This window comes from Indicator indicator, chromosome 30 (assembly GCF_027791375.1).
Source record: "Indicator indicator isolate 239-I01 chromosome 30, UM_Iind_1.1, whole genome shotgun sequence".
In the NCBI taxonomy this organism is placed as follows: Eukaryota; Metazoa; Chordata; class Aves; order Piciformes; family Indicatoridae; genus Indicator; species Indicator indicator.
This window is the reverse complement of record NC_072039.1, coordinates 1290620-1309276: the sequence shown is the minus strand read 5'-3', so window position 1 is coordinate 1309276 and position 18657 is coordinate 1290620. Positions and strand designations below refer to the sequence as shown.

The window sequence follows — 18657 nt, the reverse complement described above, 5'->3', positions numbered from 1 at the left end:
GGCGCTGCTGCTCGGGCGGGCGGGGGCGGCCTGGGCTCCCGCTTCCGGTGTGGTGTCATGGCGGGCCCTGGGCGCTGATGGCTGCGGGCAGCTGAGGGCCCCGGAGCGCGCCAGGGATACGGAGACCCTCCCCTCGCCCGGCGCCTCTCCTGCCGCCCTCCCTGCGGGGATCCGCCCCCCTCCCTGGCCGGGCAGGCCGGGGGGGACATGGCGGCCCACAAGCCGGTGGAATGGGTGCAGGCCGTGGTGAACCGCTTCGATGAGCAGGTAGCGGGGGCGGCCGTAACGAGGGGCGGCCCCGCCGCGCTGGGCCGGGGCCGGCAAAGGAGCAGGGGAGGCGCGGGCAGGGCTGGGGCCGGCTGCTGCCGGAGCCGAAGGGCTTCTGCGGGGCCGGGGGCTGCAGGCATGGGCTGCTGCGGGCGGGGAGGGGGCGAGCAGCGGCCGAGGTTGCCTCGCTGCCTGGGGCGGAGGCGGCGGGTGGGAGCGCTGCCTCCTGCCTTCTCCCCTTACCGCCGGTTTCCTGGGGGCCGAGGAAGCGGGGCCGCCCGTGGCGCCCGGCTCGGCGGCGGGTCCCCGCTCAGTCCCGGCCGGGGGCGGCGGCTCGCTGCGCCCATTGTGCTGGGCAGGGTGGCTGGGTGGGGCCGGGTGCTGTCCGCCGGTCTCTTACCCCTCCCAGCCAACCTGGGGCATCCCACCGAGGTCTGGAAGGGGCTCTGGGTCTGGGTGGCGGAGCGGCCTCCCCGGTGCCAGGCTGCTCCAGGTGCAGTGGCGTAGCCATCGGCTCCGTGCAGGGAGGGCTGAGATTCCCGGTTCCTCTTAGCCGCGGCTCTCCCACCTCTGCCAAAAGTGTGTTTGCTTTCCCTAGACATTCCCGTGAAATGACAGCCTCGCTTGACATCCTCTTGTGCATCAGAAAGGAGCTAAAGCCTCAAGAACCAGCTTAAGGAACTGCTGAGGCAATTCCACCTTGTTCCCTGGAGCATATACAGGGAATGTCAGGCTGACGTCTCAGCCCTGCTCTGGGAGCACACTTGTGTGGGATGAAGAGGGTTACTAGCCAGTGCTGTTGTACTGCTAGATGCTGACTTGTCTTTACAAAAGTCAGTGTTAGTAGCTTGGAGAAGGATTTTCTGAATGGAAAGAAGAGGGATTTGTTTGTCTTAGACTGTATTTCTCTGATCCACATGCAGAAACTGCTTACTGGGATTAGGTGGCATGACTCTGGCAGTGGGGCTAAGCTTAGTGCTTAGACTCTGCATTTTCACTCCCAAGATGCTTCCCTGACATGTCCATGTGAGCTCAGCCAAGGCTGAATGATCAGGTTCTGTGTTGGCTGCCTCATTTTGTGAGCACAGCCTTTGTGTCACACAGGACGCAGCTCGCTGAGAGCTTGCTCAGGGTAAAATCTCTCATGACCTGTTTCTACAGACTGAATTTTGTTCACTTGCCTTACCCCTGTCCCTCACAGTGGTGGTTGGCTGCTAACCACCCGCAGAAGACTCTGCCCTGGCTCAGTAACAACGAGCTGTTCCTTTTTCACATCCATGGTAAAGCTGCAGTGAATGAAGTTTATTTAGAAAAGGAGAATATCAAACTTTGTCTTTTGACATGAAAATGATGCAGCTTTTTCCAATACATTTTAGGCATATTTGCATCGTTAACTTATTCCCCCCTCCTTATCTTGAGTCATAGATAATTTTTTTCCATAAGCTTAACAAGCATGGTCCTGATTATGCTCCCAATAATGCATAAAATGTTTCTTTGTGCACTGGTGTTAAAAGGCCCTAGGCTTCTTTGCCTGCTTTATGTATGTTGTGGAACTGGGCTTTGCCAACATCTGTTAGGAGTTAAGAACTTCAGCTTTTTGAACAGAATTAGTTTCCTATCCCATTTTCTGGGATAATTACAGATAGGTGTGTGAGGGGAATCCTCTCTTGACATGCAGAAGTCTGTTCTGATTTTGGAGATGTTAAAATACTGGGGCTGCAAGGGTAATGCACATCCAGACTGTTGCAGTCAGGGTATGTGACAGGTGCTAGTGATGATGTTTTGATCAGTTTATTGCCTATTTTTGTTTAACCAGACCAATTTGTTATTTTTGATACTGCATCCTCGAGTGAAGCAATGAGGCCAGGATGAGACATTCATCTCTGCTCTTTGGGAGAACTTTGCTCGCTCACTCATTTCAACTTGAAGTTCTTCGTTTTGTTGTCTACTTTTCATGTACCATTTCCTCTGCCTTGCCTGGCCTGACAGTGATCCCCAGGGTGGAAAGGTGAACTGTTCTTAGCTGACCATGCAAACACCAGATTGTTGTGGCACTATTACTACTGACTAACCACACTGCCAGTGGATGGTGGTATTTGTGCTGTTTGCAGTTCCTTACCTTTGTGGAGTTAGGTGGCTCTGAAGTTACCTATTTCTTACCTTTCAGACTGCTCATTTGTGCATCAACCTCATATTTCATAAGAATATACTGACCAGAAGCACTTTGGTTAGTGGTGGGAATGCATTTTGGAGTGTTCTGCATACTGTGACCCTCTTGCTTCAGTGCTGAGGGAGCCACCACTTATATCATCAGGATGTCTGAAGAGGGAAGGGGAGCTTGAGTTTGTTGGGGATTGCTTAGGGCTTTTTTTTTTCTTTTGTGTGGGTGAAAGCAAAATTTTTCAAGGTTTCTTCCTTCATTTACAAAGGAGGAAAATGTAGTTGTGTTCCCCCTCAAATGTATGGATGTAGACAGGCTTCTCATTCATGTGCTAAATGCTTGAATTCATTTTAAGACAGAGGAAACAAGAAGCTGGGAGAATGCTAATCTGTACTGAAAACAAGAAAAATCAGGGCAAAGCAGTCTGTTCTTGTCTGCTCTTGGTTGTTGCTGTAAATGCTTCTTTAACTAAAATCTGCTCTTGTCTGGGCAGTTCTGGGGGCCTGACATGCCTGGTGAGCAGTGTCATGGATTAACCAGGGGCTGGCCACAACTCAGCTCTTCACAGCTCACTCCTGAGCCTGCAACGCTGCTCCCAGCCACCCCTCAGACTGTGTGAAGGTTTCAGCTGGTGCAGAAGGAAGCTGTTGCTGGTGCCTGTGAGGCCAGGTCACATTTACAGAGCACACACCAAACCTCCTGAGTGATTTTGTGTGTGGGACTAGTCACTGTGTTTGCAAAACTTGAAGTGCTCAGGACAGGATGAGGCTGCAGTAGCACAGGGAGGCTGCCCCTGTGTTTTAGTAGAGCTCTCTGTACTTGCAGACATCATCAGCTCTTCATAAAATAAAATTATGTCTTTCTTTTCCCCTCTTCCTATGGAAATGTTGAGTTACAATGTTAAGTACTGTATTTCTATAGTATTTTTAAGTGTCACAAGCTGAAATCATGGGAAGGCTGATCCAGTAGTGAAATAATTCTCAGCACAGCCAGAGAATGCTCATTTAAGTCTGAGCAGGTCTAAAACCCTCAGATGTAATAAAAGGTATTAATCCTGTATAAACCTGTGGCAACTTCAGTGGTTATGGTGTGCTTTAAAGAAAGTAGCCCTTGGTGATGGGGATTATGGTTTGGGTTCCCCATTTGTAGTTTCTGAGATCTGATGGCTTTCAATTAAGAAAGCTTTTGTAAAAAAAACTGAAAGGCAGGAGGAAAGTTTCCTTCTTACTTGAAATTAAAGCAGATGTTCCCTCCTCCTGGTGATTCTCTGCAGCATTTGAAATTTGGAGAGTATGAGATCTGAACAGGCACTGGCTGCAACTAGCAGCTCTGTGTTTTTCATTGCTGCTTCTCATCTTGGCTTACTAAGAAATCAGTGGTAGTAATAGGAAGTATTTTAAAGTATTTTGCTGAGTTCTGGCTGTGCTCCCCCGGTGAAGTGGTGTTTGTTGCTGGGAGGTAAGGCTGGCTGTGCAGAAGGTGGAACTTTTCTCCACCATTGACTTCCAGGAGCTAAGAACCAAGTCAGACTGACTGTCACACTGCTCTCAAGCACAAAGTGAGCTATTTCATCTTTCTCTAACATAAACCTGAGGCAGCTCTGATCCCATTTTTCTAACCCAGTGTGTGTAATGTATTCCCAAACTAAGTGCTACACACAGATGGTGTCCAAAAGTACAGATCATGGAATGGTCCAGATGCAACAGATGTTACCTGAGCTGCTGAGAAGCATCCAGATGATTTGATGAGCCTTCCTTATTTACCTCAGCACTTTGGGTGACCACATGTGTGGTCACAGGGCCAGCTTCTAGTTAACCTTTCCAAAATACTGGTTTTTTATTTTTTTTTTTAATAACGTATGTAAAATCCGGCCAGATAGAAGCTGACTTGTATCCCCAATTCAGGGTACCCTGGCTCTTGGACTGCATTGCTGCAGCTGCCAGGCTCAGCTACTTAATGGCTTTTCCTTGTCTTTTGCAGCAGTGTTGGTTTTTAATTGATCTTCAAAGATTTAAAACTGTATGGTTGGAAAGGTTCCAGGTTTGATTACCTGTTTTGTCTTTGCTGCTGAGGCAGATTGTGGCCAAAGATGCCATTGCTTGCTGTCCTCTGTAGCTCATTTGACACCTGAATGAGACAAAGCCAAATTGGTTCAGGGAGAGAAGGTGCACAGCAGCATCCCTCAGTGTGGCTGGATATGCACCAATGTAGTTGTGAGGCTCTTGACTGTTGCTTCCTATTTTGGTGGAGAAAAAAACTGAACTATTCTAGTGAACATCCCTTTGCTAACCTGGAGTGGGTTCAGATTGGTACATGGAGCATTTGCAAAGACATGGAGTGGCAGGACGAGGGGCTTCTTCAAACTGGAAGAAGCTGGATTTAGATGAGACATCAGGAAGAAATTCTTCCCCATGGAAGTGCTGAGGCACTAAAACAGGTTGCCCAGAGAAGTTGTTGGGCTCCAACCCTGGAAATGTTCAGAGCCAGGCTGGATGAGTCTTTGAGCAACCTGGTCTAGTGGGAGGTGTCCCTGCCTATGGCTGGGGGGTTGGAACTGGATGATCTTTAGGGTCCCTTCCAACCCAAACCATTCTGTGATTCTGTATGGTCACAGTTTGAAGCTCCAGTTATATTTAAGCTTTGTGTTTAGTTTCTGTTTCTCAGTCAAATAAGAGCTATGCAGGACACCATTTGTGTCAGTCTTTTTCTGAAATGAAATCAAAGGCAATGAAAGTAAAATTTTTAATTCCTTTTTTCCTTTTTTCTTACAATCTTTAGCTTGATTGATATTTGTATAGAAGTTAAATAGTTTCTTCTTGGTCACTCAGCACTGGCCCTCATTCTGGTAGGGGACATAAAATGCTCCAGCATGTCACAAAGGAAATAGCTGAGAAATAAAAAAAAAACAAACAACCCCAACCCCCCAAAACAGCAGTGCTGATATTTCCTTTTTATATAGTTTCCTATTTTAAATGGCAATATAAAAAGCAGTTTTCCTTCTAGGTGACCTTGTTGCAGTGGCTGTTGTGGCAGGAAGCTCCAGAAGCGTGTAATAGGATGTTTCTGTAGCATGGAAGCATACAGAACTAGATCTGTGACAGTTTCTTTGAGAGGCACTTCTGAAGTGTTTTCTCACTCAGTGGGATTGAGCTTTTCTGCTGTTGTCAGCACAGAGACTTGAAAACTCAAATAAAAAGCACTAGTAATGGTGAAATGCTTCATGGAATGCTTCTGTCTTCTGCTAGTGACTTCTGAAAATGTAGTGTCAGAGTTACACCAGCAGTGCAAACAGGGCTGGAGCCAGAGATGCTTTCTGCTGCCTTTCCCAGTTCTGAAATGGGCACATGGCATCATAGAATGGTTCTGGTTGGAAAAGACCTCCTAGGTCATCAAGTCCAACCACTAACCCAGCAGTGCCAGGACACCAGTGAGCCATGAAACACATCATGCTGCTTTAAAGCATCACAACCAAACACTTGCACAAGTGGGAATTACCTTCATTGTCCTGTGGACATTGCTGCTGTTGGAGCTTGTCCAGACAAAAAGCATCAGATCTTATGGAGGGGTTATCCCTTAATGTGGCTCCCTGGGTGACAGATGTCCCCCAGCCACTGTCTGAATGGAGAGCAGGGATTCCTCGTGGACCCTTCTGAGGCTGTTGGGTCCTTGGGGTGATGCTGCCATGGCAGCTCAGTTACGGTTCTGAGTTAACCTCTTAGCAAACAGCCAATTTCCATTGTGATCCTACTGTGTGGTACCAAAAGAACTGATACTTAAACCCACCCTACAGTTTATATGGAGAGGAAATTACCCTTGGGCATAAAGACTGAGAGTGTATTAAAGAGGCCCAGTTCCCTACAAATGGAAGATGTCAGTGCTCAGCAGACTGCATTTAATGATGTAGTCAAAGCTGATGGGGAAAGAAAAAAGGTTCCAAATTTGGAGTTCTCTAATATAATTCATTTAGCATTTTAAATCTGGGCCTTTAAACTTTTATCAAGAGAGACAGTAATAGGAAATGGTTGGCAGAGATGTCTGTGGCTGCTGACAGCACTGTGACTGGGTGACAGCATAGAGTACCCTCACCACGTCTGCCGAGGCCCCAAACTGGGAGGTTGCTCTTTTAGCACTTGCAGCTATAAAGCAATTCCATGGGATTCCATGGGATGCTTCTTTTCACCTCTCTTTAAATTACTTTTTTCTCTGATTCTATGTAAATTCCTGTATAAAAAGGCTCTTAATACTTCTCTCTTTTTGTAGCTTCCCATAAAGGCTGGCCAGCAGAACACCCACACCAAAGTCAGCACGGAGCACAACAAGGAATGTCTCATCAACATTTCCAAGTACAAGTTCTCCCTGGTCATCAGTGGCCTCACTAATATCTTAAAAAATGTTAATAACATGGTGAGTTTTCCTAAGTTTGGATTGTTGGGTGATTTTTTTTTCAAAGTGGTTGCTGTTTATTCATATTATCCAAGCTGTTACTTGAAATGAAGCCAAATTGCTGCTTGCCATTGTCACTTTTCATCCTGATGCGCTGAGGTTTGCCACCAGCACTGAGCTGTGTTGTGTATGAAGGTGCTGAGATAGTTATGGCAGAGAAGTCTGAAGGGGGAATCTCCTTTTAGTCATGGGAAGGGTCTTCAGGTGAGGAGGGATGTGTCTGGATAAGGAACTGGATACATAAATATACCTGGCACTGTATCAGGTGTCTGGGCAGTGGAACATGCTGCTTGTTGCCATCGCATGGAGAGGTGCTTGAGTGACCTGGGCCAGCAGTGCTGGCACACAGGATGGGTACAGCAAGGCAAAGGAGATACTGAACAGCAGCATTTGTTGGGTTTTCTTTTTCCCCTCATCTGTCCTGCCAGAAATCATTTAGGGAAAGGAAGAAGAGAGAAAGAAGCATTTGTAACTTAGGCTGTTTGGATGTTTTAGCAGTTGTGTGTGTATAATATAGAGATATCTATGGATATATTAACAAACAGATGAATTTCACTCAGAACCTTGTAAGGAAGACCTTGGAAAACAATCTGTTGTCTACTACTGGCACTATGGACTCTCAGCTTCAAAGGGATACTGTCCTAGTCAGCTAGGGAAACGAATGAGGAGCGTGTCAGCTTCATAGGGATCTGTTAGAACACTACAGAGGATTGATGCAATCAGAGAAGATGTTGCACTAAAACACTACAAAGCATTGATAAAATCAGAAAAGAAGTTGCACTACTGCTAGAGATTTTATGCTGCTTAAAGCTACCTTTGAGAGAGAATTTATTGTAATTAGAGTGCACAGGCATGCAGGAATGTGTTGATGTGTAAGGTGATCTCATAAATGAATAAACTCCACAGTTAAAAGAAGTTTTTAGCTGAGGTAGCAGAGATTTTGAGAGGAAAGGCCTGGCTAAAAACATCCATAACAAATCCTTTGCACTGACAACCAAGACTTAATGTTTTTATTTGGTGGACTGAGCTACTCTCTGGATTGGCAGCAGTTTGGAAGGATTGCTGTAGCTGAAACAAACCAGACCAACAGACTGTCACAGTGGACTTGGGTCAGGAAAGTGTCTTGAGGGTTTGCACCCTGCTGAAACTTAGACTTAGCTGAGCTGATCTCTGCTGTGGTTTAAAATACAGCTTCTGCCTGTGTTCCATGTGTAGGCAGTAGAACCAATATATTCTTGGCTAAATCTCTTCTGCTTTATTTTGCTGTCTTAATATTGCTGGAACTAGTCCCCATGGTTGGCAGTAAAACTGGGTGCTAGTTTAAACACTCTGTGGAATTCTGCCTTCATCCTGTATCTGAAGTGTGGCATCTTCTTGGAGGGTCTCATCTGTTTCTTCCTGTGGTCTGTGCTAAATTTTGCAACACTCTCCATAAGCTATGGATTTGTTGTAAGATGAGTTCTGCTAAGATGTTGGCAATGAAATGCATAAGGGGAAAACAGTCAGCAGTAATTGATACCAAAATAGTTTCTGAAAAGGTTTCACCTTCACTTCAGAATCAATTCAAGGCCCAAGGGAAGTAAGGGGCTACCAGCCTACCTCCAGCCTTACCCTCTGGTTGCTGTTTGTTAGATTTGCTATTGCAGGCTCAGTTTGGTGTTTCTCAACTCCAAACCAGAGCAGTAAAGGAGCCTTGGCTCCTTGTGCTGCTTTGCTACCTTACTTCAGTGCATTACAAGCCACATTTTGGTGTCTCAGATGAATCCATATCCTTTCTGCTTCTAGAGAATATTTGGAGAAACTGCTGAAAAGAATTTGTACCTATCTCAGCTGATTATCTTGGATACACTGGAAAAATGCCTGGCAGGGGTGAGTAGGCTGGCATCAGCAGTTGCTAAGTTGGAATCAAATGAACTGGAGAGTACAAGTCAAATGCTTGTGTATCTGTTATTGCTGGTACTGAAGTTAAAACTCATCTGATGGGCAGCAAAGCAGGATTAATGCCATCTAAAAAACACTGAAACTTCCTGTAATGTAACATTGATCTAATTGCTAAATTAAGCATCTGTGGGGTGCTTTTTTCTTGCTTAAAATCAATGATTTTTTTTTTTTTTTTTGCTAATTACATTTAAGTAAACTTTTGAATGTGCCCTTCCCACTACTCAGCTAACTTGTGGAGCTATAGCTCATGAGTTTTCTTTAATAATTTGTTTAAAAAGAACTGCAGACAACTGGACAACTCCACTCAGACACGTGTGAACTGGAGGAAGGGGAAACACAAAGCCAGCTGAAGAATTGGATGTGGTTGTGAAACTCCACTAGATTTTTATAAGCTTTGAATGCTTGTGGCATACTTTGCTCAGTGCTTTTTGAATAGATGCATTAAAACATCTTCATCCCACAGCTGAAACAGGAAAAGTGAAGTGATTGTAAATATGTTCAGAGCAGCAGAGAATTCAGAAGGAGTATTGCAGTTTTCTGCCACTAAGTTCGCTTAAAATTTTGGTTTGCTGAAATAAATTTTCAAGTGCTTGTATGTACACAGCAGAAACTTTACTATCACTATTCTAAAGATTACTTTTGCAGGTGTTTCCTAGATTGCATTAGTTAACCATGGCCAAACTTCCACTGGGAGTCCTGGCCTGAGCTTTCCAGCCGGAGCTGTGCGAGAGGCAGTCTGCCGTTACCTTGGGGATGTAGCTGGTTGTACAACTTACTGTGCTGAGCTGTGTGATTGCAAAGCCAAACTTCACTGTGAGCACAACTTGCAGTGCTTTATTCCTTCAAGGAGAAAGGAATATTTTTTTTTATTTCTAAAGCTGTGTTCCTGGATGAATGTCAGGAAATCACCTAAGCTCTTTGCTGTTCCCCCCCGCCAACAGTTTTTGAAGGTTTGTTCTTGGTAAGGTAATGACCTTCTTACTGTTAGATTTGTCAAGCAGCATATCTTGTGTCACAGTGCTAAAACAGGCTGAATAATTGTGGATTCTTCTCAATTCCCAAATGATCCAGGTAAATACATTTTCCAGAACGATTTTCAGCTCTTACAGCTGAGCTAAAGACTTTTTTTTTTTTGTCGCTCTTTGTGTCTTTGATGCAGTGAATCAAACCCAACCTGGCTTAACTTCAGAAATTAATCATCTAAAAATACTTCTGACACACATAGCGTTTGAAAGGTGGTTTTTTTTTTCCTGGTGGATTATGATATTTGAACAACTAAAATTGCTGAAAAAGTGCTGAATGCTCCTTGCTTTGTGAATTCAAATGGAGGCAAGTTGAGCCAGTATATGTTGAATGAGACTGAGCCAAAGTTCTATACAAAGAGCGTTGTGTTCTGCGCTATCTTCAGGCGGATTTCTTGCTCGCTGTTCTTGCTCAATGTTTCATCAAGTTCTCATGGCAACAGGACTCAGGTCAACTAAGTGGGAGTCTCTGAAACTTCCCAATTCCCTATGGTAAATTCATTGGTAGAATTTTAGAAAGCTTTAATGCTGACCCTTCTGTTAAAACTTGTTCTTACTAGAGCAAAGTTTCACTTTGAATTCTTTTGTAAATAGTTTCCTTATGTCTCAGGCTGTGCAGACTGGCAAAAATCAGAGTTTTCTTTTGCAGGAAAGTGAAGCCATTTTTTGACTCAGGGAGAGCAATCTCAGGCAAGAGCAAGAGAAGCACTTCTGTTCTGGGTTAATTTTTTGATATAAAATATTTGCTGCTACCCAAAAGAGAAGTAAGGGTGGGTGTTTGCCCTCTGGGCTTCCACTCGGAGACAAAGTAATTAATGCTCTGCTGCCCATACTTTACACAGGTCAGCAGGGTGCAGTCATCAAAACAGACATGGGTTTGACTCCAAAAACTAGTTGGATATTTTGCTGGATGCTTGATGACATTGATCAGTTTGGTGCCCTACATGTTTTGGAGACTGAAAATGTGAGCTAGTTTGAATGGTCTGGGCTGTTGTTCAGATGGAAAGGAGACTTTGCTGCATTGACTACAGACAGGGTTAGAAATTCAGGTTCAGGTCCCTGTGCCTTCTGGTGGCAAATGCTCCACTGTGATTTTTTTTTTTCCCCCCTTCCAAACCTGAATTTCCTGAAATGCTGAATGTTTGTCTTCAGCAACCCAAGGATACCATGCGACTAGACGAGACCATGCTGGTGAAACAGCTGCTGCCAGAGATCTGCCACTTCATCCACACTTACCGCGAAGGCAACCAGCACGCAGCCGAGCTGCGCAACTCCGCCTCGGGGGTTCTGTTCTCCCTTAGCTGCAACAACTTCAATGCCGTCTTCAGCCGCATCTCCACCAGGTAGGTGCTGCTCAGTAGCTGGGGCTGTTAGATCTACTGCATGCTGCTCTCTGCAGCATCTGCACAAATGGCTGGAAGGTGTCCAGAGAAAGGCCACAAGGGTGAGCAGAGGGCTGGAGCTCCTCTCCTATGAGGACAGGCTGAGAGGGTTGTTCAGGTTGGAGAAGAGAAGGTTCCTAGGAGACCTTATTGTGGCCTCCAGTATCTGAAGGGGGCCTACAAGAAAGCTGGAGAGGAACTTTGTAGGGTGTCAGGTAGTGATAGGCCTGGGGGGAACGAATCCAAGCTAGAGGAGGGCAGATTTAGATTAGGCCTTAGGAATAGGGTAGTGAGACACTGGAATAGGTTGCCCAGGGAGGTGATAGAAGCCACATCCCTGGAAGTTTTTAAAGCCAGGCTGAATGTGGCTCTGGGCAACCTGATCTAGTGGAAAGTGTCTCTGCCCATGGCAGGGGGGTTGGAACTAGATGATCCTTGAGGTCCTTTCCAACCCTGACAATTCTGTGGTTCCAATCTGTCTCATTTCAGGAATGTTCTCTCTTTAAAAGCTATTTTGTGATAGCTCTGAAGTAAAACTCCCTCTACCTTTCAAACTTTTCCTTGAGTTTCAGGTTACAAAATGACCCCATTTCATATCCATTCTAGGTTGTTGCCAGCATATTTTCTGTGGGCTGCATTTATTGTTTTTTTTTAATCTGCTTTTAAGTACAGATGCTGTTGTAGGGTGAAAATAAAGGTAACTCAGCTGAATAAGTTGACTAAGTTCTTGTGAGTGCAAGGTGCTTTGGGAAAAAAGGGATGCTGAAAGTGATGGGTTGCATCCATTTACTTAAGGATTTAGAAGGCAGAATTTCTGCTTGTCTGCAGCTCTGTTTTAGCCCCAAGGCTCTTTTCCTCGCTAATTTTTCCTGCTTGAAGGCTTTTATGTTAAATCCATTTTATGCCTGAAGGGGACAGAACAGCTGAACTGTTTGTTAGTTAGTTGTTGAAAAAGACCTTTTTGTCTTCTGACTGAGTTTCACAGCACATTTACTGTAAAAATAATTCTCTTTCCTGCTGTCCTAAGTAAGAAAAGTCACAGGCCCAGAGTTTCCATCTATCCTTTGCTCTTTTTGCCCTGTTCCAGATACTTCTGATGTGTCAGCATTTGCCACTAGAGTTGTGCATTAAGCTTTGTATTACTGAAATACTTGTGTATTTTCTGATAGTTCTGGAAGTAGCTTAGCTCATATCACACAATGTTACAGATGGCATCATCCCTGATTGATTAGAAAGGGAGCTTGGGCAGCCTTCCGTGATCACGCAGCAATGAGTGTGCCAGCTGAATTGAAACAATGCTGTGTATATATGTTCCTTAGAGTGTAAAACCAGTGCCTCTCCAATATTGTGGTAAATCTTTGCATGACAGAAGTAAATCCAGAATTATTTAGTGATTTGAAATGTAAAATCTTTTTTCCAAACATTTACAGAGCCTTTAATAACTTCTGTTTCAAGGGCATAGGCTTGGCAGCTGGCATGGAGGATGTGGTTTTATTCAGTAGGTTGGTTGTGTTTTGTTGCTTATGGAAATGGAAACAATTTCTTTTGCTCCTTTTATAGGAAGGATTTTTTTCAGTTGAATTTTTTTTGACAGTCTTTGAATCTAGTCCATGGATCTATATTTATTTGTATGTCTGTAGCAAGGTTTAGTTGTCAAGCTCCAAAGCCTTTCTTCCCAACCATCTGAGCTGCTTTTCCCCCAACCTGTTTCACCTCAGGATGGCCTGGCCAGAAAGAGTTAAACATTTGACCATTTGTTGCTGATCTCCACAGGGGTCAGCTTGCCGACAGTTAGCATTGCTGATCTTTTGACCTGTGCTTCCTGTTTAGGCATATTTCTGGGCCTTCCACAGCAGCTGGGGGATTTTTGGCATGAAAAGCACAGCAGTGGGGACCTTCCCATTCCCAGAGAGGGCTGTTAAGTTTCCCTGGTGTGGAAGAAATGAAGAACTGCTTTTGTATGTAGTACTAGAAATCACATTCCATGTCTAAAAGACATCTGTAGCTTTGGAACAAGGCATGGCAACCCTTGATTTGTGAGAACATATGATTTAGCTCTTAGTGGCTTAGTATCTGATGAGATGCTTAGCAAATCATCTAATACAAAAGTGTGAAGAGATTGCAGTGTGTTGAAACTGATGTGATTGAGCTTCTCCCTGCTAGTTCAGGCCAGAAAACAGGGAGCTGCCAAAGAGTGGTTGTTGCTCACTGCAGTGATACTGAGCCCCATCAGGCACTGCTTTACTCTTGGAAGATTTAGCTGGGGCAAGGCTTGCTGCTAAGGAGCAGTAGTCTGAAGGTGTCCTGGTTCCATGAATTGAACATTTAGCTGAGAGGACGACAAGATTGCTGCTGCAGTGTAACGGATGTAGGCCAATCTTGGGTGTAAACAGAGCAGCACCAGATGGTGTTGGTGTCTGGTAAGACTCATCATTGATATTTCTAGCCCATGGAGTAAGACTTAATATTAACTCTTAATCATGCAAGATCCATCTCTCATTTCCGAACCTGGCTGTGTGAGGAGATTGAGTGAAATCAGATGATGTTCCCCTGCTGATCAGATGTGTGGGATCACACGTCTGTGTTTGTAGCTGCCTGACATCACCTGATCCCAAGTTAGCTTCCTTTGCATGTTTTTAGGTTGCAGGAGCTGACTGTTTGCTCAGAAGATAATGCTGATGTCCATGATATTGAGCTCTTGCAGTACATCAGTGTGGATTGTTCCAAACTAAAGCGACTCTTGCAAGGTATGGTTTGAAATCTTTTGTGTTTGGCTGGTTGGAGATGACACAATGCTACTGATATCTTCTTGCTGGCTTTTGCTCCAAACAGCCATAGATTTACCAAAAATAGTGAAAAACACTGAAGTAGCATAAATACATTTGTTTCAAAATTGCTTTTCACTTTGAATGTCTTTTCTAATCTGTGTTGCTTTTTTAGAACCAGGTTTGTTTTCTAAATGCAGAAATGTTTTACCTTTACAGAGACTGTATTCAAGTTTAAAGCTCTTAAGAAAGTAGCTCAGTTAGCTGTTATCAACAGTCTTGAAAAGGTAACTGTTTAAATATTTTTATCTTCCATTCCATTGCTTGTTTGCAGAGTTACTCAAACTTAGGGGTAGTTGCAATTCACTCGTTTACTATAAAACAGAAGTTGGTAAATCCTTAGGCATTTATGTTTTGCAATTAGAAGGAAGTGCAAAATCTCTTTAGATTTGAATGCATAACTCAGAAACAATCCTTTTAAGCTCTGGCATGTAAAGATGTTTTGCATTATCTACAGGCCTTTTGGAACTGGGTGGAAAACTATCCTGATGAATTCACAAAGCTCTATCAAACCCCACAGACTGATATGGCTGGTAAGGCATAACAACAGAGTGTTCAAAAGCTGCTTGCTCAGACACCCCCAATTGCACCTGCATTGTGTCCTCTTTGCTTCTTGTCCAGCTTGTAAATAAGAAACAAATCTTTGTCAGCCTCAGTCAGGGCAGGCAAGGGTGTGTTGCTACCTCTCTTCTCTCCTGATGCACCTTTAAAGGAGATGCATTTTGTGGTTTGCAGCACAGAGAAATAAAAGCCCAAAGATGGAAACTATTTAAATATATATTTTGCATCTTCATGCAGGAGGAGAATTAAGGATAACATCACCTGTATTTGTCAGTAGTCAAGGAGAGGAGAATTTATTTTTTTCAGGTAAACCATGCCTTTAACTGGGTTGAGACCATTTTATCCCTAGTAGCGTTCCAGTGATGTGTAGAACAGAACTTTTTTCTGTGTAGGTGGAGCTGTCTCTGCACTCTTTAATTACCTATTCTTTACCTTTTTCATTATGAAAATGGGTATTGAACTTGGGGTTCTGTTTTATGCAGATTGTGCTGAGAAGTTGTTTGACTTAGTGGATGGCTTTGCTGAAAGCACAAAACGTAAAGCAGCAGTCTGGCCACTGCAAATCATCCTCCTGGTCCTGTGTCCAGAGATAATCCAAGATATAGCAAAGGATGTGGTAGAGGAAACGAAAATGAACAAGGTGAGAGGTGAAAAGTATCTGAATTCTGGTTCTGATTTCCAGAGGGACCCTAGCTGCTGGATCCCTTTGATTCTGAGGTTTTTGTGCTGACTGTTGCTGTCCCTGTTCCTTCTCAGGGAGCTCACAGTGTGGTTGCATGTGTCTCTCTCTTTATCCAGCTCTCTCATTTTCCTTAGCCTATCCACTTCCTCGTAGCTCTACCCCCAGGCTGTGCAAACAGTCCACCTGCTGCCATCTCCCACAGCCATTGTCCCTAATTTCAGCTGCTTCCAGAGAGAGGCTGTGGCACTGCCTGCAGCCAGAGCCTGAACAGCTGCATGTTATTGGGGCACCTGATGCATTTCTTGGGTCCAAGCGGATACACCCTTTGCAGGAAGTGCAGAGGTGGCTGCTGGCTAAGGGTGAACAACCATCTCTCTTGTGCCATTCTGATTGTCCTAGCTCATTTAGAATGGGTGTCTTAACAAACACAATGTTTCTCCAGAGTGCTGCATCCAACTGGTTTCTGCAATCCCAGTATCCATGATTTCTGTTCAGAAATTGCAAGGTTATTTGATTTTTATATTGAGTGATCTAAAATCCCTGATCACAGGTTACCAGAGCTCTGAGTATAACTATTCCTGATTTGAATTCTGCAGAAACTGTTCCTGGACAATCTCAGGAAAGCTCTTGCAGGCCACGGTGGGAGCAGACAGCTGACTGAAAGTGCTGCTATTGCTTGTGTTAAACTGTGCAAAGCCTCTACCTACATCAACTGGGAAGATAACTCTGTCATTTTCCTGCTGGTGCAGTCCATGGTAGTAGATCTTAAGGTAAAAGTGCCTCTTTCCTAATTGCAATGAAGAAATTGGGATTTGAAAACACTGAAATGAGCTTTGAATTCCTCATTAACTACTGCAGTGTTTTTCAGTGGAAAGCAGACAAGAATATGCTTGGTGTCTGATTTATGTATTTATATTTTTTGACATATATAGAATTTGCTGTTTAATCCAAGCAAACCTTTTTCAAGAGGCAATCAAAATGCAGATGTAGACCTTATGATTGACTGCTTAGTTTCCTGCTTCCGCATAAACCCTCACAATAACCAACACTTTAAGGTGAGAACACTGCTTACTGGTAAGTCGTTCCCCACATGCTGTTGATGATCTGTCAGTTATAAAAGATAAGCTAGCAGCAGCTGGAAGCTCATAATAAATCCCCCCGTTGAAATATTCCTTAGTAATAAATCCCTGCATGATTTTTATAGACCTTGTCTTAGCTGATCAGACTTTTCTTGTGTTTCGACTTGACAGATTTGCTGATTTAATAAAAAGGCTCTGGTATGTTATTCAGTGTGATAAGAGAGATGGCAAAGACAAAGATGTTCCTAAGTGGCTTTTATGTGTTTTTGGTTTTGTTTTTTTTTTATTGTAGATCTGCTTGGCACAGAATTCCCCATCAACATTTCATTATGTGCTGGTAAATTCGCTCCACCGAATAATCACAAATGTAAGTTCTGAAAGTATTTAATCAGCCTAGCAATCTGTGGCTTCTATTCAGATCAATATCTGCTTAGTAAATACAATTTGAACTGCAGACCAACTCTTCTTGCCTGTGTTCCTGCAACAAGAGTTGTTTACTAATAAGGAGGGAAATACAAATCTTTGTGCACACTGTCCTCTAGTTAGATTCCCTGTTTGCAGGCTTCTGTTCCAGTATTAAGTAGTGCTCCTGTTGGAGGTGGTTGACTCACCAGCCCTGGGTGTGTTTAAAAGCCATGTAGATGTGGTCCTTCGGGATATGGTTTAGACTTGGTAGAGTTAGTGATGGGACTGGACGATCTAGGGAGGTCTTACAGCAGCCTTCCAGTATCTGAAAGGGGCTACGAGAAAGCTGGGCTTTTTACAAGGATTTGTAGGGATAGGGTGGGAGGGAATGGATTGAAGCTTGAGAAGGGGATATTTCAACTGAATATTAGGAAGCCATTCTGTACAGTGAGGGTGGGGAGACACTGGAACACGTTGCCCAGGGAGGTTGTGGATGCTTCCTTCCTGGAGGTGTTCAAGGCCAGGCAGGATGAGGCCTTGAGCAGCCAAGTCTAGTTGAGAAGTGTCCCTGCCCATGGCAGGGGAGTTGGAACTGGATGCTCTTTAAGGTCCCTTCCAACCCAAACAATTCTATGAATTTATGAATCTTAAAGGTCTTTTCCAACCTAAATGATTCTATGATTCTGTTACAGCTTGTTCAAATGTTAGGTGTTTTGTGATGAGAATGCAGAGCCAACATAGTGATAACGCCACGCAAAACGCTCCTGGTTGGTTCTGACACAACTGTTGTAACTCAGGTCTGAAATAAACCCTCAGCTCCCTGGTGTGTTAGCAGCTGAGTGTCTGGGTGTTTCTGTGCTTGCCTTGCAGTCGGCACTGGATTGGTGGCCCAAGATTGATGCAGTTTACTGCCACTCCATGGAGCTGCGCAGCATGTTCAGCGAGACCCTGCACAAAGCCATCCAGGGCTGCGGGGCTCACCCAGCCATCCGCATGACTCCGGTAAGGCTTCCCAAGAAGCTCTTCAAACACAGACCTCCTGTTTCTCCTGTGTCTCCATTCCATCCCAGCTTTTGTATTCATTGACTTTAGACTGGAAACTAGAGGGGGGAAGAACATTGCAATCCAAAAAGCAACAGAGAGCCGTGCATGCTCTGCAGACCTTGCAGGTTCTGCCATGTTGACTGTTTGTAGTCAGTGAGTGATGTATGTTTCTCAGTTTTCATGCTTCTTTTAAACTGCCAACATAAAAATATTTCTTCTGTAACTGTCCTCTGTGGCTACCTGTTCATTTTAAGCTTTCTTGCTGTGTAAATAGTTAGGTAATGTGTCCCTTCTTTTTTAGACTGAAAAGCAAAAGCATTGCCTATGTGAAGGTAACTTCTGAGAACTGCAATGCTTTGACCGTGATTGGACTCAGTGTCTCTTCACTTGTCCTGCTCACTTTCTGTTGAGCAAGTTGACTGTTTGATCTTGGTGACAGCAACAAAGTAAAAGATTTTTCAAGCACTGTGAAATAAAAAACAATATTCTTGGTTGTCTTGGAAAAAGTTTTGAGCAAATTCAGGTTTGTAGCTCACCCAAACATTGTCATGGAGTTCACGTGCAGCTGCCTTGCCTTTCTTCTGCACCTTGCATTTGTCTCAAGTGAACTCTGTTGGTTGTTTTTGAAGGCCTAAAATGAAAATATTCCTCTTGGGCTTCTCAAATGAAAGCAAATGACCCACATACCTTTCGCTGAAAGCTACAAGATGTTTAACTTGCTTCTAACTGTATATATATTAATCTGTTGAGAAAATAGCAGGAGTATGGGAATGGCAACTCTGACATTGACTGGTGGTGCTTTGTCTTCTGCTTCTTATTTTCCGTTCTTATTGGCTGCTGTCGCT

General features: G+C 44.1%; 1 protein-coding gene across 2 annotated transcripts in view; it reads left to right on the top strand.

Moving 5' to 3' along the window:
- Nucleotides 1-207: 207 nt before the first annotated feature.
- Nucleotides 208-18657, top strand: part of NF1 (neurofibromin 1) — an 87059-nt gene continuing 68609 nt past the window's right edge. For both annotated transcript variants that reach the window (XM_054394392.1, XM_054394391.1), the window contains exons 1-12: nt 208-267; nt 6689-6832; nt 8657-8740; nt 10987-11177; nt 13857-13963; nt 14201-14268; nt 14499-14574; nt 15085-15242; nt 15881-16054; nt 16217-16339; nt 16656-16730; nt 17639-17770. In XM_054394392.1, the coding sequence (XP_054250367.1) occupies nt 208-267; nt 6689-6832; nt 8657-8740; nt 10987-11177; nt 13857-13963; nt 14201-14268; nt 14499-14574; nt 15085-15242; nt 15881-16054; nt 16217-16339; nt 16656-16730; nt 17639-17770 (1392 nt within the window). The remainder of the gene's footprint in view (nt 268-6688; nt 6833-8656; nt 8741-10986; nt 11178-13856; nt 13964-14200; nt 14269-14498; nt 14575-15084; nt 15243-15880; nt 16055-16216; nt 16340-16655; nt 16731-17638; nt 17771-18657) is intronic.